The sequence below is a fragment of the Pseudonaja textilis genome, chromosome 1, assembly GCF_049901715.1.
Source record: "Pseudonaja textilis isolate UNSWEBS1 chromosome 1, rPseTex1.2, whole genome shotgun sequence".
Classification (NCBI taxonomy): Eukaryota; Metazoa; Chordata; class Lepidosauria; order Squamata; family Elapidae; genus Pseudonaja; species Pseudonaja textilis.
Genome location: NC_141990.1, coordinates 22,714,251 through 22,732,014, shown reverse-complemented (window position 1 = coordinate 22,732,014; position 17,764 = coordinate 22,714,251). Strand labels below are relative to the sequence as shown.

Sequence of the window (17,764 nt, the reverse complement as noted above, 5' to 3'; positions counted from 1 at the left end):
TTCTTCTCTCGCCCTGGAAGGGAAAAAGCAAGTGCATCTAAGATTCCATGAAATGAATGCTTGTTGAAGGAGAAAACAACTCTTGAGTGCCTGATAAAAGGTTTCATTTCACCAAGCAGTGAGGTGATCCTCAAGAAAGCTTCTAATGGGTTCTGTCTCTTTGTGCATGTGTGTGAATCAGTAAGAGATAGTGTATGTGTGTGTGTATAGCTGGGCTCTCCAGCTGGAATATCTTACATGAGATGTTTTGTGTGGAGGGAGGGAGGGAGGGAGAGAGAGAGAGAATAGGAATAGGAATATGTTCTGGGTTTTTTTGCAGATACATTTTCCATCACATAGTTCAGGATGCCAAAGCTTTGAGTGGTGCTCTCTTGCAGACCAGTAATTGTCCTCAGTGTTCATTCTCTTAGTTCTGGCTTGTGGTTAGTTGCAGGCAAAGGAGACTGTTGTGGTAGCCTAGCAACTGGTAGGCTAGGAAACTATATTTCACTGGAACTAAAGTGGAGTTAAAAGGTGCTTATTAGAGTACCTTCTGTGGAGGGAAAACCTGGTGGTCTTGTTTGAAAGTCAGAAGTAGGCCCAGTTTTCTGGCCCTATTTGCTTAAATTTTATAGTGCTTTTTGAAGAAATTTGTTGCTAATAGGCAACTGGCATCAATGCTGTAGATGTTTTGCAGAATAGTGCCCTCTGTTCTGTGATTCACTGACATGGTACCCATCTTTTCACCTTTGGCTAGGTTCTCAAAGTAAACCATGGTTAAACAAACCATGACTTAGCACAAGCTACCTCTAAATTTGGGGAAGACTTGCTGGAGGTCATTGGGACCATGGAACAACATTAGTCTAGGATTTAGCCTAGGATTCAGCTACAGAAACTTTTTCTGATCTTTAGTAAAATGTGGACAGGTGACCCATGGCTGTCCTATTCTAGACCAATAGTATCTTCAGAACTGAATGTGGGCATACCCTGAGCCAGTGGTGGGATTCAAATTTTTTTACTACCGGTTCTGTAGGTGTGGTGTGGCTTGGTGGGTGTGGCTTGGTGGGCGTGGCAGGGGAAGGATACTGTAGAATCTCTATTCCCTCCCCACATCTGGGGGAAGGTAAAATCTCCCCATTCCCTCCCCACGCCACCAACCTGCTTTCCAGCTCCATTCTCCTGTGCAGGGAAACAAAAGAAGACCCAGCCAATCAGCTGGGACTCAGGAGGCACAGAATAGATGGGGGTGGGGCCAGACAGAGGTGGTATTTGCCAGTTCTCCGAACTACTCAAAATTTCTGCTACCGGTTCTCCAGAACTGGTCAGAACCTGCTGAATACCACCTCTGCTCTGAGCCTCTTAATTATCTGAATTATCCAAAAATGCAACAAGCTTATCTAATTTCATTGCAAGTGAAGCAAAACACAGTCCATCTACAGTTCTTGGATAATTTTTTGGTGGTTGATGGTGATTGATTAATTATGTGCTACTGAGTTGCTCTCAACTCCTAGTGACTACATAGATGGATTTGTTTCCAATCTGGTCCTTTTTCATTGATTTATCTGTCACCACTGTAATTGAACCCATTCAGCTTACAATACTGCTGTTGTCTTTTTCTTTTTTTTCCTTGCATCTTTCTGAGCATTACAGATTTTCCTAGAGAGAGAAGTATGTCCAAATTATGATAATATGAGCGGATCATTTGTGCAAACTCTTGAGATCATTTGGGTGAGAGCTTTGGGTTGATTTGCTTGAGGGCCATCTGTGATATTCTCGGGGTCTTCCCTAACAGTAAAATTCAGAAGCATCACTACACTTGATATTCTGCTTCTTCAAAATCCCAAAAGTGTCAGATCGGTAGCTATAATTTGTTGTTTTTATTTCAGAGGATGTTAGCAGGGATGTGATGTCTGTGAGGGGAAGGATGAATATATCAGTCCTGAGAACAGTGGAGATAATTGGGGCTTTTTTCAGACAAGAAGACTGACTTTATTAAGCAGCTGAATATATTAAACATATCCATACATACTTGATTGCATTATTTATTTTCAAGTTAATAATATGTTGAAAATGGAATAATAGAAAAGGGACAAGTAATAAAAATATTAAGAAAAGAGAAAAGAAAATGTAACTTACCAAATAGACCTGTAGATATGAGTGCCACAATCTACTATGTTTTTGATCAATCAAGACTTCTGGATAAGAAAAAGAATATATATGTATATTAGGAAACTAGTTTTAATTTTATCCCTGCAATATGCAGCATTCCTTGCTAATGATAAAGACAGCCCTATTTAGTTGGGGGAAGTACATTAAATTTATTCACACACATAAATACAAAAACGCCAAGCTCCTTTAATGTTAAATTTGATTATGTTTTTGTGTCATGGCATGTAATGCAAATTGAGCCCATTTAATTAAAATATATTTTAGTGCATTGTGCAACCCCCCAAAGATGATTAATTAAGCATATCACATAAACACTGTCATTTAGTATCCTTAAAAGTGAGAACATGTGAAAATAGCATTGCTGAAAATAAGTGAGTTTGCCAGAGGTTCTTTAACAAACTGAAAGTTCACATAGAAGGCTACTTGCACCCATGGTTGAATTAGCTAGTCCTGGTTAATAAATATAAATTCTGTAAAATTACCCAGTCCAATGCCTACTGTTAAACCCAGGTATCTGAAAAAAGGTCCTTCCTCATTTTTTTCATATTTTTAAGAAGTGTTTTTCTGTCTGAATGGGATGAGAAGAAGCCTTTTGTTTTTACTTGGATCTATTGAGGCAACATGATACTATAATGTGCCTGTGAAGTGAGAACAGTTTGACGGAATCTCCCTGTGAGATCTGAGGGCAATAATTGATTTTTAGTAATTGGGCTGAGTGGGATGACTATCGCTAAGGAGAAAGAGTGAGTGAATTAGTGAGAGAGGGAGGGAGGGAGAGAGAGAGAAAAAGAGAAACAGAGAGAGAGATTCTGCTTGGCAGAGATGGAATGGGCATATTATTGAAGGAATATTTTACTCAGGCACCTTGATCAAAGCATGCTTGATGTTGCAGCTGCAATCTAGGAAACAGATGCAGGTACTCCTCAACTTACAACAGTTCATTTAGTGACCATCCAAATTTAAAACAGCATTGAAAAGGATGACCGTTTTTCACACTTAAGACCTTGGTAGCATCCCCAAGATCACGTGCTCAAAATTCAGATGCTTGGCAACTAGTTTATATTTTTGACCGTTGCCTTGTCCCAGAGTCATGTGATCACCTTTTGCAACCTTCTCACAAACGAAGTCAATGGGGAAGCCACTTAACAACTGGGTTACTAATTGATGCAGAGATTCTCTTAACAACTGTGACAAGAAAAGTTAAGTGGGGCAAAACAAATGTCTCACTTAACAGCAGAAATTTTGGGTTCAATTGTGGTTGCAAGTTGAAGTCTATCTGTACTTTTTCTTCCATGAGTGAATCAGGATCTGGTGTTTAGTTGAATGGCCATCTTTACGCAGTTTTGAATAGGCCAGGACATTTTTGGAATCCAAAATTTCCAGTTATAAATGACATCTAAGCTTGGCATTCTTTCAATAGAGATACTGTCTGCTATAATTTCAGACTACATCCTCCACAATCAATTAAAATGGGTTTCTGTTCCCTTAATTTATTTTAACCGCCTCTTTTACAATGTGGCTGGTTAAACGATATGCCTCACCATTTCAGAGCATGCTGAATCAAGTTTGAGAACAGTATCCTTTTCCTTTTCAGAACAAGAATGTGTTGGGGGAGAGAAATGGAGGGATGGGGACGGGGGAATGAAGCCCCATACGGAGTTTTCTGTTTCTGTATAAGAAAACGTGACCAATTCTGCAGTGCTGTATAGAAAATAATTCTACTTGTTGTCTCGTCAGCTAAGAAATATAACATGCAATAACTTCACAGCCACCAAAATATAACTGGTTATTTTTGCTGCAGAAGAGGACTATATTGCAATTTTAAACATTTTTAAAAAGTTAATGATAACAAGAGAGTAGAGCAGGGAGAAATTCCATCTGAGGAATTCTGGGAGTTGAAGTCCATATATCTTCAAATAGCCAAGGTTGAGAAACACTGCCATATCTAATAGATCTGGAGATAAGAGTTTGGGAGAGGAAGTTGAATTTTTTAGCTTTAACTTCCTCTGTGAGGCAGGGGCTCAGTTTGTACTATTTTGACTCTCTTAACGGTAGAAGGATAAGGAGTTTAGTACTGATTAATTCTTTTTTTCTGTTTTCTTTTCCCCTTTAGTTAGGGATAGGACTACTCCGGTCCTACCCCAGTCCTGAAGCATTCTTGTACAGCAACTTGAGGCTAAATATAGGGTGGAGATGCCAGGCTTCATGATACATTACATTCCTGCCATTAATATGCATTCCTTCTTTCAGTGTGGTATTTTTCCCCACTAAAGCTGTATTTCTTAAACATTTTTTTCTCTCGGGCCTCCTTTTCACTTTATAAATATTTACATTATATTTACTAATGTTTAATGTACTTAGTTTTCCACATAGGCTGGCAAATAATTTTTTTTTAAAAAAAAAATTTCATTAGTTTTTAAAGACAAACAAAACATAAAACGTAAGAACATAAAACCTCTTTTCTGAAAGCTACTTGTAAATTTTAACAAGGCAAATAAAACATTGTTTTATACAGCATAGTTCTAAATTATCACATTTCCATATAAACACATACATATCTTTTTCAAATTTCTCATTATTTCTCTCTTTACTTTTATTCAATTATATTTCTTTTCTATATTTGTCTGTTTTATATGTTTTTATTCATTATACTTATATTTTCATCTGATTTGTTTACAATTATTCTCTTCTAACATTCCTCCAAGGTTTTATTAATTCTCAATCAAACATAAACACACAAAACACAAAACATAGAAACATAAAACTTCTTTTTGGAAAGTGGCTTAACCCCGGGTTACATCTTTTTGTACAGACCTAAATCAAATTCATGCTCATCTTGTCTTATTTACCATTCTATATTTTCTATATAACTTCTCCCCTCTTTTCACTCTCTTAATTCTATTTTATTTATTTCATCTTAATTTAAATCATTATACTTGTATCTTTTGTCTGTTCTTTTCCAATTATCTATTTATCTCTTCTCTTTAACACAAAATTTCTCCTGTAATCTCTAATTGAAGTATGACGCCTTTCTATCTTTCTCCTAAATTTAACACTTAAAATAATACATAGTTTCCATTCTGATTCTGCTTAGTACATTCTACATACTACATTTTAAAATAAGAAAATAATAAATTTATAATATAGTTAGATATATAATTTCCATTCTGATTCTGCTTAATACATTTTAGATACTACGTTTTAAAATAAGAAAGCAAGAGAATGATAGGTTTATAATGACATTAAAACAATAGCAAATTAAACTCTTATCATTAAATCTTAAACATTTTACACATTCCTTTTATATAATTTTGATTTCATGGATTCCCAAGAGGCACTTGGGAATCCATGCTCTAAAGGAAGCATGGAGATTGTTAGTGGCTTTGAGAACGTTGCTATAAATTCAAGAGATCTCCTTTTGCAAAATCAATTTCTACTTTTCTCAGACAGTCTCTTGATGTCAGACCTCCAACATCAAATGTATGAAATTTATTTTCCCCATGAAAGCAATCCTCTGAGTGGGTAGGGCTTAGAGAGTGTGACAAGCCCAAAATCATCCAGTGGTTTTAATACCTAAGAGAGGAAGGCTGGAATTCACTGCCTCCTGGTTTCTAGCCAAGCACCTTAACCGCTACACTAAACTGGCTTCTCCGTGCCCTAAGGACATAGTCACTTGGCATTTGGGGGAAGTGGAATTGAGGGACTGGTATTAAAATTCAAAGCCAGAGGCTTCCCTTCCTTCATCCCTCTCTTCTTTGCGTGCCATTCCATTGTGCCTTCCCACCCACTCATTATTCCCTTTGGCTCCTTTTATCTTGCTTTTCCTTCTGGCTGCCAGTTCTTACCAGGTGTTCCACCAGTTTGGCTTAATTAAAATCAAAGTCTGGCTTTCCATTCAATAAACCATTTGTGGCTGATTTAATTTTTATGAATTAATAGGGTGTTTTGCTCTCCCCACTCTTCTTTTTTCTTTTTTAAAAGAGGAGAGCCATTTGATGCTTGTAATTGCTGCCAGTCTAACCACAAAGATGGTCGGTATGATATTTTGGCACATGGGAGAGATTAAATAATTTTTTGTTAAGTCTTCCATTGTGGGATGTCTACTAGGTATATATGTGTTGTACATATATACCTAGTAGACAAATAAGTTGTGCTTAATTGCTATTTCCTCTTTTCCCAGCTAGGATCTCAGTAAAAGTGGTTTGAAAATGGCTGTGAGATTAGACAAAGGTCTTCCAAGTGTGGGGTTTCTTAGTCACATGACATCCTTTCCTGTTTCTTCAGTTTGATAACACCACCAGTCTCTTTGTATAAAGTCTCTTTATAAATGAGAATATTTGTAGCTCAGGGTTGAAATGAAGGGTTCTTGGTGCTCTCTGAGTTTGCTTGTTTTTTGCAGACTTTGTAGATGCTGAGGTAACTGATGCTGTTACCTAGTTAGCGTAATAAAATGTCTGCAAGAAAATAAGAAAGCTCAGAGAGCACCAAGGTTCGCTCGTTTCTTTATGTATATCATATTGCATTATTTTCTTTTGTTTGCAATATTTATGTTTTTAGATTAACATGAGATAAAGCAACTTCAATTCTAAATATTATCGTAAAAAAAGCAAAGTACCCAAAGACATTTTGGTTGACTTAATGTTGTTATTGAAAATTTATGTACATTAATAAAATGTTTATGAATCTTTGGAAACAGATGGGAGATGTATATGCTTCTCAGGAGAATGCTTCCCACTGTCCAGAATATTAACAAAAAGGGTCAGTTCCAGGGGTGGGATTCTACCAGTTCGCACCTATTCGCTAGAACCAGTTGTTAACATTCTAAGCAGTTCGGAGAACTGGTTGTTAGAAGAAATTTCTGGCCTAATCCTGTAAGGAAGGCAGGAAGGAAACATTCTGGTGTTGCTTACAGAAACTACGTTCTTGGCAGGACTAGACTTCCTGCCTCAGGAATGTCTCTGGAGTTTTTTCCCCCTCCTTTGCTGGTACTTTGCTTGTGTGGAATGTCCATTTAAAGTTACAACGGCACTGAAAAAAGTGACTTATGACCATTTTTCACACTTATGACTGTTGCAGCATCCCCACAGTCATGAGAGGCCAGGTGAGGAGATGCGTGCCCCGATGTGAATGATATTGAGTTGGCCATGTCCACCCAGTCACCTGACCACCAAGCCATGCCTACCACCTAAGCCACGCCCACAGAACCAGTTGTTAAAATTTTTGAATCCCACCCCTGGTCAGTTCCCTGCCAGAATCCATCTCTAAGGCTTCGGGACTTCTTAGAGAGTCTTCATTTTGTGTTATAACATTCGCAGTTAGCCCTACCCTTCACATTGATGCCAATGTCACTCTCGTTAAGAAAGATAATTAGAAATGTTAGCATTTACTCTCTACAACAGGCAGCCTCTCTTTAAGACAGATGGAAATATACGAGCCTTATGCCAACTTTACACATTTCTCCCTTCTTTGGCAGTTTTCCTGATACAGAAAACTTTGTATAGTGGGGGCATCCTGCTGCTACCAGCTCCTTCCCTCTTTAGGAAGCCAAATTGTCTACAAATCAGCGAGTCTGAAGAAGTCCAAGTTTGCATGTTGCTCAGTTTTGATAATGCAGCATTTGGCCAAATGGCTGCAATATTTTGCAAAAGCAAGCTGTTTTCTGAGAAAATAGTGACGGGCCCATTCTTTGCCTATAAACAGTAGATAACGTTCATGAAAATGACAGCAAGAGATATTTGCCCTACGAAGCCATCATGGCTTCCCAGGTGGAGATAAAAGACATAGGGGAAATGCAAATGAAATATGAAATAACATTGAGAAACCTCATCAGATGCATATATTATATAAAAGGAAACTGAAAAGGGCAAATTATCCCCCCCCCCCCCACTATGAAGTTCTTTCTTATTTCAGCATCGAGGCCAAAGGTTGCCTGTTTTGATCTTCTGCAGAGAAGAATTGGATTTATTTTTGGATATACCAAACTTTGCTAGCATCATAAGTGCTTCTGTCACGAATATGTTCTTGTGTGAACCAGGTCTTTTGAATATTTATTTATATAGCACCTTCTGTATTCATGGAGCTTTACCGTGTCCCATGAAAAGCCCATAACCTAACATTTGAGAAAGGGGGAAAGTAAAATGAAGTTCAGTAAAGCTATTGCAAAACAAATAGCATAGCAACATATGCTTATCCAACTGCATGTCTTCAAGTACTGTAATTTTTTTTAAAAAGAATTTTATTACATGGAATGAGTGGGTTTAGAAAGCTTGGATAAGAGTAGCAAAATAGGAGATTCCAGACTAAAAGCATCTGATTGGCCCATTTTCACAACCAGATGTGAAACCTAACTGCAATTAATCCCAGCTGTGGATGATTATTGAGACTTGAGTAAGCATAGAGGAGGATTTTAATTTTTTCTTTCCTGCTCAAGTCCTGAAGAAATAATAATTCTATAGATGGTGTGTTTGTTTTGGGGATGAATCACATCAGGGCCAGTGGAATCTAAATGAAAACCATTTTTAGATGTAGATTTTCCTCAGGATTTAAGCAGGAAGGCCAATGTTAAATCCCTGTAAGTTTCAGCTACATCCATATTGTATTTTTTTTTAAATAGTGTGTTAAGTAAATTGATCCTTCACTACTGTTGCCTGAGTGATATAGTCTGTTTGCAGCTTGAAAATAAAGGCCTGCAAAATTGCTTTCTTTGAGGTAAAGATGAAATGTAAAAGAATGTCCTTCAAGCCATAAACATTTATCTTCATAATATTTAGGCTCAATCAGCAAGTTTTTGTCATTTTTTTGTAGATTAATTTGAAAGGCTATTTGTGTGTCTGACAACACTTAGCATTAAATGGTTTTTATTTAACATAGCCAAGCTGTTAGCATTTTCCAGGTTCTGGGTCTTCAAAGCCATCAAGATACTGGCTTCATAACAGCAACGTTCATTAGCTTTAATTGGATATCTTAAATTTGTAAAAACATTGCCTACTGTATTCATATTAAATGGGCTCTGCAGGAGAAATAGAGAGAGGATTTGGTTGATAGCAAAATGTAGCTGAATGATTAATTATTGCATGTATATGCCAACATATTGTTTGGGTATGAAAAGCAGAAGAAAACAGCAAATGATTAGCATTGTACCAACATATAACCTCAGTTTGACTCATGAGTTTCTTCACTGTATTTGGGGAATTGGGAGTGTAGTAAAATTTTGGAATAATCAATATAATTAAAAAAAAACTATTCTTCACTCTGACTAGAATCTATTATTAAGGGTTATCTTGCTTGAGAATCCATCTATCACTAAGATCTTTAGAAATAAGAGATGTTCAGCAGTGGAGCCTTCTGCCCATAGAGCATGTGCTTTGTCATCGATTTAAGATCTTTGGACAGAACTACAATTAATTATTAGAGGAAGAGGCCCACAAGAGTCACACACATTTAAAATAGCAGCCTGTGACCTGTAATAAGAACAGGATGTAACAACCTCTTTAGTTATGTTCACCCAGAGTGTGACTCCTGTCCTGTTATATACTTAATTGTTAATTGTGTAGTTCGTCCTCATCAGTCTGAAAGGCTCCCATAGTATAAGCATCTGAGGGGTCAATGAAAGAGAGGGCAAAATGATATATAATGGCATGATGTAAATGATACCACAATACTTATATCAACTTTGTGATGTTATACCATTTATGCAATGATGCATATATTGCCATTTTAATGTCATTGTTATTTGTTACAGATGTTGCTGCATTGCAATTATAGACTAATGAAAATGAGAACTAAAAAGATATGACACCAAAGGAAAAAGTGAAGTGTTGAGAAAACTAAAACAGAGATAAATTAAGCACCAATTCTGAGTGATCTAAAAGCCCAGTTTAGCTCAAAACATCAGTACTGAGAGAAGATGGCAGCTCCTTTTCTTCTCCTGTGCTTATTCACAAGCTGTTGGTATAGGTTAGGTTACCCTGGCCTAGCTGTTTGAGGCAACATCAAGAGGAAATAGTATTTCTTAACAACTTGATGCAATTTTGAAACAGAAAAGGAAAAATCCTAACCTAAGCCTAAGAAGAAAGAACACATTTGGCCACGAACTTCCGCTTTGGACCTCTTGTATCATCAAAACATTGCCCGAGCATTGGAGCTGAGAGACTTTAGGATATGTCATAAGTCCATTCCTTATTGCCATCTCACATCAGTCTGTGAAGTATTACAATACCATTCTGTCAGTGTCTCTGATATTCTGTTGTTGAATTTCATTGAGAAAGGTATATTTCTTGGAATGAGAAAAAGAAAGGGTAGCACACACTCCATTTTCATTCATGCATCAATGGATGAAGAGCTCTTGGGAGATTGCATCCAGGTTTTTCAGAAAATATAATGGGAAGAGAACATTTGGCTTGTTTACAGTGATCTTTTGTTTATTTGCATCAGAAACATCACAATCAAAATAAAGCATACAATACAACATAACTTTTAAAATACAAAATTAGAATATGTACAAGTCAAACAAATCTTGCCCTGAAACTAGCAACATTAATTGTGCTGTTGTACTGCAATGAATCATCAAATGTACACTGATCAGGGCACAAAGAGTAAGTATACATATGTGTGGTTGTCCACATGTTTACAATGGTAAGAAAAGGGCAGATGCAAATAATCTGTTTTGCACTTTGCTGCTTCCAGTTGCCCTAGAACTGGAGAGCTCCATGGCACTTCCATCCATCTGCCATAACAAACCTGGCCCCATCTATTATCCAAAGGAACAACTCTCACAACTTTCTATTGAAGCAAGAGCTTCAGTAAGTTAAAACGAGTCCAGACTGAGCCATGTATAAATGCCATCTTACTGCTTACCACTTCATTTTGGCCTCGAACAGTCAATCTGACTCTTCTTCTTTTCCTACTATTTCTCATCTCCCATGTGCCTTGTCTTTTTTTGACTTTAAGCCTCAGGGCAGGTCCAGCTCAGTATCTTTTTTTTATGACTTGAGTTATTTTGGCAGACAAAACTGATTGAAAAACACGACATAAAATGAACAGTATGTCAGTGTTTGAGGTTTCTTTAGAATGCTATGTGTTTGAAAAGCAAATCTGTAATGTAGTGTGGCATCCCAAATGTGCAAGTTGATCTGGGCAGTCCCTTATCTAAAGAATTGAGGTATGTCAGCCACTATGATGATTTCCCAAGGCTAAAGTTAAAGCACATTGGACTTGCCCTCAATTTGAGTACTATCATCTGAATTAAATACAATCTGATAGGGTCAAATCCGAAGACTTCTGCCAGCAAGGGAAAATGAGCAGCTTTTCCTTTCAGTAGCTCCAATGGTAGGGTAATAAAATAGGTCAGTTCCACTTTCCCCCTGATCCAGGGTAGATTGTTCAGAGTTTCTCTTAATTTGTCCCCTCCAAATCCCTCTTGATGTTTAATGTCCTTTACCTCCTGTGTCATCGGATTTCTGATTGCAGAGGCACAATGGCAATGAGGAAGCTCCCAAACATACAAGTTTTTGTTTAATGCTTCACAAAGAGATCCTCAAAATCCCATGACTACTGCCAAGACTCTTACGGTTATTTAGTTAGGAAATTGATATATCTAGTCATTGATTAATAGGTTATATCTGCATCAAAATTGCATAGGAGAAAGAAGTATGGTGGGGGGTTTTGGCATTAAATGACAGATTATTACAGCCAGGGAAAATATGATTTGACAGCAGCAATTTTTAAAGATGGATATATGTATGCATGTATTTGAATTTATTAGCCACCCAACTTCAGTAGACTCACATATGCTTAATTATATATATATTTTAAAGTTGCGACTAAAAACTCGTTTTGGAACCTTGCAGACTTTATAATGGCAAACTGTGCCCAAAGATAATGGATACCTATATCCAGCCATATAAGTATGTTAAAGTTGCTTACTGAGTGATGGAAGGTTTTAAATATACAGAATGTTTGATTGGACTCCATCTTGTAATCCTCTGTTTGCTAATATTGCATTTCTCCCCTTTTTCAGTTGGATTGCACCAGTTTGGCTCCCAGTGGCCCATGGAAGGCATCGACTCAGTGGAAAGTGATGATGATGAATACTTTGATGCACGAGGTTTGTAATCCTTCTTCATTGGTTCTGAGCTGTCAGGTTTTTAACAAGCATGGTCTACGCGTAAGATTTACATTTTATAGTAGCGAATATCTGTGGCTCGGGTGTAGGATGAGGGTGAAGGTTCATTCTCTGAGCTTGTGGGTTGGTTTCCAAACATTTCGTAACAAGGTTAGGTAACATCTTTAGCAGAGTTTAGGGGATGTCAGTGTCAGTTTTCCTCTGTTGTGACTCATCACAAGACTCACTGATGACTCACACTTGACCCATCATAAGACCCTCATTTGACACACTCATACCTGTAACCCTTATAAACTGAAGAACACTGACATCCCCTAAGCTCGGATAATGAATCTTTACTCTCATTTACGTTTAGCTTTCTTAAAATGTAAAACTACAGTTTTATTCTCCTTTTAGGGCTTTATTGAAAACTATTCCTGTAGATCAGCTTTGCAGAAAAGAATTTGTAATGTACTTGGAGAATCTCTCCAGAGAGGAAAGTATATGGCTAATTTGTTTTTTTTAAGGAGTGGAGAGGAAGGTGCTGTAGCCACTGATGATCTGAAATTGAGTAATTGGGTTTTTTTATTTTGGAGAGGATTGTCTATCTGCATGGATTAGTGAATATTTGAATCAAAAGTTGAAATATGTTGGACATGTTGCTCCAATTAAGAGCAAGACAGTGCAGATTTTCTGTCATATTGAATATACATTTCTTGAGAGAGGTTGAGTAAATTTTTGCTTGTTACTTGTTATGGTTTCCCCTCTTTGATCTATTTGCTCAGGGGCTGAGATTTGATGTGCCAAAACTAGAGTGTGGACTCTGTGTGGCTGGCTCACATACCATAGTTTAGGTTAGCTAAAAATAAAGTGAAGAGAAAATTACAATCCATCCTTCTCTGCAATTTTGTTTATGCTTGACAGAGAGAAACAAAAATGCCCTTTTCAAAGCAGGCATAAGCTCTTAGATCAAAGCCTGCTCTGAAACTTCTCAACTTATTCAAAAAGTGTGCCGCTGTTTTGTTAGTAAGAGGGTTTTTTTTGGACATTTAACAGATTATTTTACTTTGATTTTCTGCCATATATGTAAAAGGTCCTTCTGCTTAAAACCTAGTATTTTGGAAGGCTTTGCGATGAAAGATAATGCCGGATTACATCTTTTATCAAAAGTTTTGGGTATATCTCTTTAAATTAACTTTTCTGCTGCTTGCATTAATTTAAGTGGGATTTGCGATGGAATTTATTACTATATGATCATCCATATATGAATGGAGGTAGCATTTTGGTTTGGTTTTACTATGAATGATCTTAGTGAAAGCATGGCATGGGAAAAAGTTATTTTTCCTCAGATTTGTCTCTGGATCTTAGAAATTGCCAAATTAATTGCTTGCTCAAATGTTGTGACTCGAAACTCATTTTGGAATTTGCAGACTTTATAATGGCAAACTGTTCCCAAAGATAATAGATATCTGCAACCAAAACAACTTTTATGGATTATTATTTTTTTCATTTATCTGCTTTAGAACCTATTTATTTCTGACTTCCTGCATGTAAATGGCATGGTCCAATTAAACTGAGGTCCACTTAATCATTCTGATTAATTTTGGATCCTTTAAATTTAACAGCAGATATGTTCTCTCTTTAATTGAGGCTGGCCTTAGAAAAAGCTATGGCCATTAGTGGACCACTGCAGAGATGTAAAGCTCATAATAAACTAAAATCATGAGCCAGCAGTGTGTGGCAGCAGCCACAAAAGCTAATACAATCTTTGGTAGTATAAACAGAAGCATAGAATCAAAATCATGTGAAATATTAGTACTGCTTTATAAATCCTTAGTAAGACCACACCTGGAATACTGCATCCTGTTTTGGTCACCACATTACAAAAAAGATATTGAGACTTTGTAAAAAGTGCAAAGAAGAGCAACTAGGATGGTTAAAAGACCTGGAGACAAAAACATATGAAGAACCATTGCAGGAATTGGGTATGGCCAGTCTAGAGAAAAGAAGGACTAGGGGTGACATTTCTTTTTTTCAAACTTTTTGCTTTAAGATTCCTTGGATTTATTTTATTTCCCCCCACTTTTTATTAGTTGTAATATAAAAGGAAAAATACAAAAGCATATTATAGGAAAAGTAGGGAAAAGGGAAGAGAAAAGTGTAGAGAAGAAGAGAAAAAGAAAGAAAAGGCATTGACGTCCAACTCCCTTTAGTGCAATAGAATAAGAAATAACATTGAACCTCAGCTGTTTACTTTTACATAATACCGTAGTATAAACTAGACATTTCTATAGCAACAGATCTATCTAATCAGTAAAACCCAACATCAAATTTTCATTTTTTTCCCCACCTCAAGCACAAAGTCCGGTTTCCAAGTAGAAAAAAAACACTTGTGTTTTTTTCTTTTATCAAAGCAGTCAATTTAGCCAACTCTACTAATTCCATCAGCTTTTGCAACCGTTCATTCATTTGTAGGGAGTAGAGCATCCTTCCATTTTTGTGCATAAAATAACCTTGTTACCATCAACATATATAACATCAAAGTTCCAAGGGGTGACATGATAATATTCCAGTATTTGAAGGGCTGCCACAAAGAAGAGGGGGTCAACTTATTTTCCAAAGCACCAGAAGGGCAGGATAAGAAACAATGGATGGAAACTGATCAAGGAGGAATTAAGGAGAAACTTCCTAACAGTGAGGACAATTAACCATTGGAACAGCTTGCCTTCATAAGTTGTGGGTGCTTCATCACTGGAGAAAAGACTTTTTAAGAAAAGACTGGACAGCCACCTATCTGAAATGCTGTAGGATCTTTTGCTTGAGCAGGGATTGGACTAGAAAACCTGTAAGTTCTCTTCCAATACTATTCTGATTGATATGCTGCAAATATTGATGACAGATAACAATATAAATCTAGTTTCAACCTTCAAATATCTTGGCACACTGTTTTTACTCTTTGGAAATGGGAGTGGAAAAATGATCTACCAAAGCTTTTCTATTTTTTAAAATAAACATCTTTTTGTGACTTCATGTATTTTCTGATCAGTGTTCTCTTCTTTGATACTATTGCTGAAAAAATGGCAGCTGCTATTTTTGGGGTTGCTCAGCTAGATCTGTCATTTAAAGCATGAATGGTATGTGTCCTCAGACATAGGTTTTAACAGAGACTCAGATTCTCCATAGCAACCACAGATACGTAGTGACAGGACCAAAGTCAATATTGTTGTATTCAAAGACTTTTTAAAAAAACCCAATATTATTAAAACCTGGGTTGGTCTAGATTCTCAATGATTTAATGCTCTAATATATATGCACTGTCTATTAGAGCATTAAATCAGTGGGAATCTAGAGCATTAAACCTGCAACTCACAGCAGAAACAAAATGCACAAACAGAACACTTACAGCGTCAGATTAAAATCTTCAGTAGGGAAGACACAATAAGAAGCTTTCTTTTTCCTCATGGTAAATGCACTTCTTGAAAGTTATAATGGTGAAATTTAAAGGAAGGTGTCACAGGAACAAGCAGGAGCTTCTCTTAAAGTGTAAATTTCAATTTTTGAGTAAACGTGTATGACTTTTTTTTTAAAAAAAATCCAGTTTACCTTAGTGCCTACATTATTAGGCAGAATTCCAGCCTGGCAGGTTTTTTAAAAAAAATGTAGAAGATTTTACTGCTATTTGTCTGCAGAAAATGCATATATAAAATGAGTAAATTGAATGTAGTACTTAAGGAGATTATGTAGTAAAAAGTAAGGTTTTTATTTATTTATTAAACAAAATACACTCTGGGCCAAGAATGAAAGTGGATTAAATATGAAAGAGAATGACCAGTGAAAGAAATAAGTTGTGATAAAGAGAGCATGTATGAGGATCAAATTTCAAAACAAATATATGAAAGAAAAATGAATGGATTTAGAGGGAGAGGAAAGATAGAGGAAATAATTGATGAAATTGATGTGATTCTGAAAAAAATGTAAAGAACAATATATGATGTGGTACATGAGCATGGTGAGAAGTAGGATGATTTGTTAAGATAGAAAGGTGTGTTGCAGTGTACAGTAGAACAATGTTGATTTAAACTAGTTTTCTCATGTTTCCTTTTCTTTTTGTTCCCATGCCTAATTTCTTAGTATTTTTTACTCCTTTTAATGTGGAAAATGTTGCTTTCCTCCAAAGGGAATAGTTATATGTATATAGTAAATGGACATCTTCTAAATTAGTTTTGTGGTTTCATCATATCTTGGTAACAACTGACATACACTGCATTGTCTACAAATACTCTTAATACAGATTATATTGCTTTTTTATTTAGAAAGATATACTTTAAAAAATAAATTTCCTAATGATGACACTTACAAATCAAAGCTATCACAGTTTCATATTTTGTGCCAATTTCAAAAGGATATGTGGTGGCAAAGGATCTTTGCAGAATTGAGCACTTATGGTTCATGGATACAGTGAAGCTAGAGTTAAATTATCTTCACAAAATGACCCGATCTTGCCAAAACAGTAGTTACATATGGCTGTAATTTTTTTCATACTGATGTCAGTATATGCATAGATTTTGAGTATATCAAAAATATAAGACATTAAATTTAGAACAGCAAAAATACAATGCACAATTTTATACAGTTTGCAAATCAGTTTATGGAGTTTACTGGAGCACAATTGAAGACAGACAATTTCTTTCATGGTCAGTCTCTTTCAATAAATTTGTCCATCAGTGGTTATCGGTTATAGTGATTATATGATAATCCCAAAGACTCTCTGAGATATAAACATGTGGAAGATATGAGGTTTTCAGGAGACTAGTGGGATTTTTAGAACCATGCTTTACTTAACCCTTGTGAGAAGAGAGATTCTGGTTTAAAGGGGATTGGGCAAGTTGGTACCCTACACATAATTTGATCCCTTTAATTGCTGTCTCTTGATCATACAGACTAAGGTTTATAGGAAGTGAAACTATCTGAAGGGCACCCAGTTTATTACTCAAAGAGGATCTATCTTGATCTGATTTTCAGGGCTGTTCGTATGATGATGAAATGCCTGGAAGGGAGAATCAATCCCAGTAAATTGTAAATTATTGAAGCATGGAACACAGCAATTTTATAAATATGCTTCCTCAGTGAATTAATGAATGAATGAATTGACAGCAGATGGCTTCCCTTGATTTGAATTCAGTTTGATATATTTTATACACAACGAATGGCAGTGTTCTTGATAAACAGAAAGGCTTTGTGTAGGAACTCTTGAAGTAAATACTTTCATTTCAGAATTTTTCTTCCTTTGGTTATTCTAAAAGAAAAGAAGGGAGCCTTACAGATTCCTCTCTACACTGTGCTTTTTACACTGTTGAGGATTTAAAGGAGGGCAGCCTTGTAGTCAGCTCTCATGAAGGTTTCCTAAGTTGGAACAAAACCAGATTCCATATTTGTAATAGGTCTCAAGTAGCTATATTTAGTTGCAGACCAGATGATTTGCTCTGGATAGTTTGCATCTTTGTCCAGAAAAAT

General features: G+C 36.3%; 1 protein-coding gene across 2 annotated transcripts in view; it reads left to right on the top strand.

Moving 5' to 3' along the window:
• Positions 1–17,764, top strand: part of PITPNM3 (PITPNM family member 3) — a 141,813-nt gene that overhangs the window by 51,906 nt on the left and 72,143 nt on the right. For both annotated transcript variants that reach the window (XM_026708577.2, XM_087928463.1), the window contains exon 2: positions 12,167–12,253. In XM_026708577.2, the coding sequence (XP_026564362.1) occupies positions 12,167–12,253 (87 nt within the window). The remainder of the gene's footprint in view (positions 1–12,166; positions 12,254–17,764) is intronic.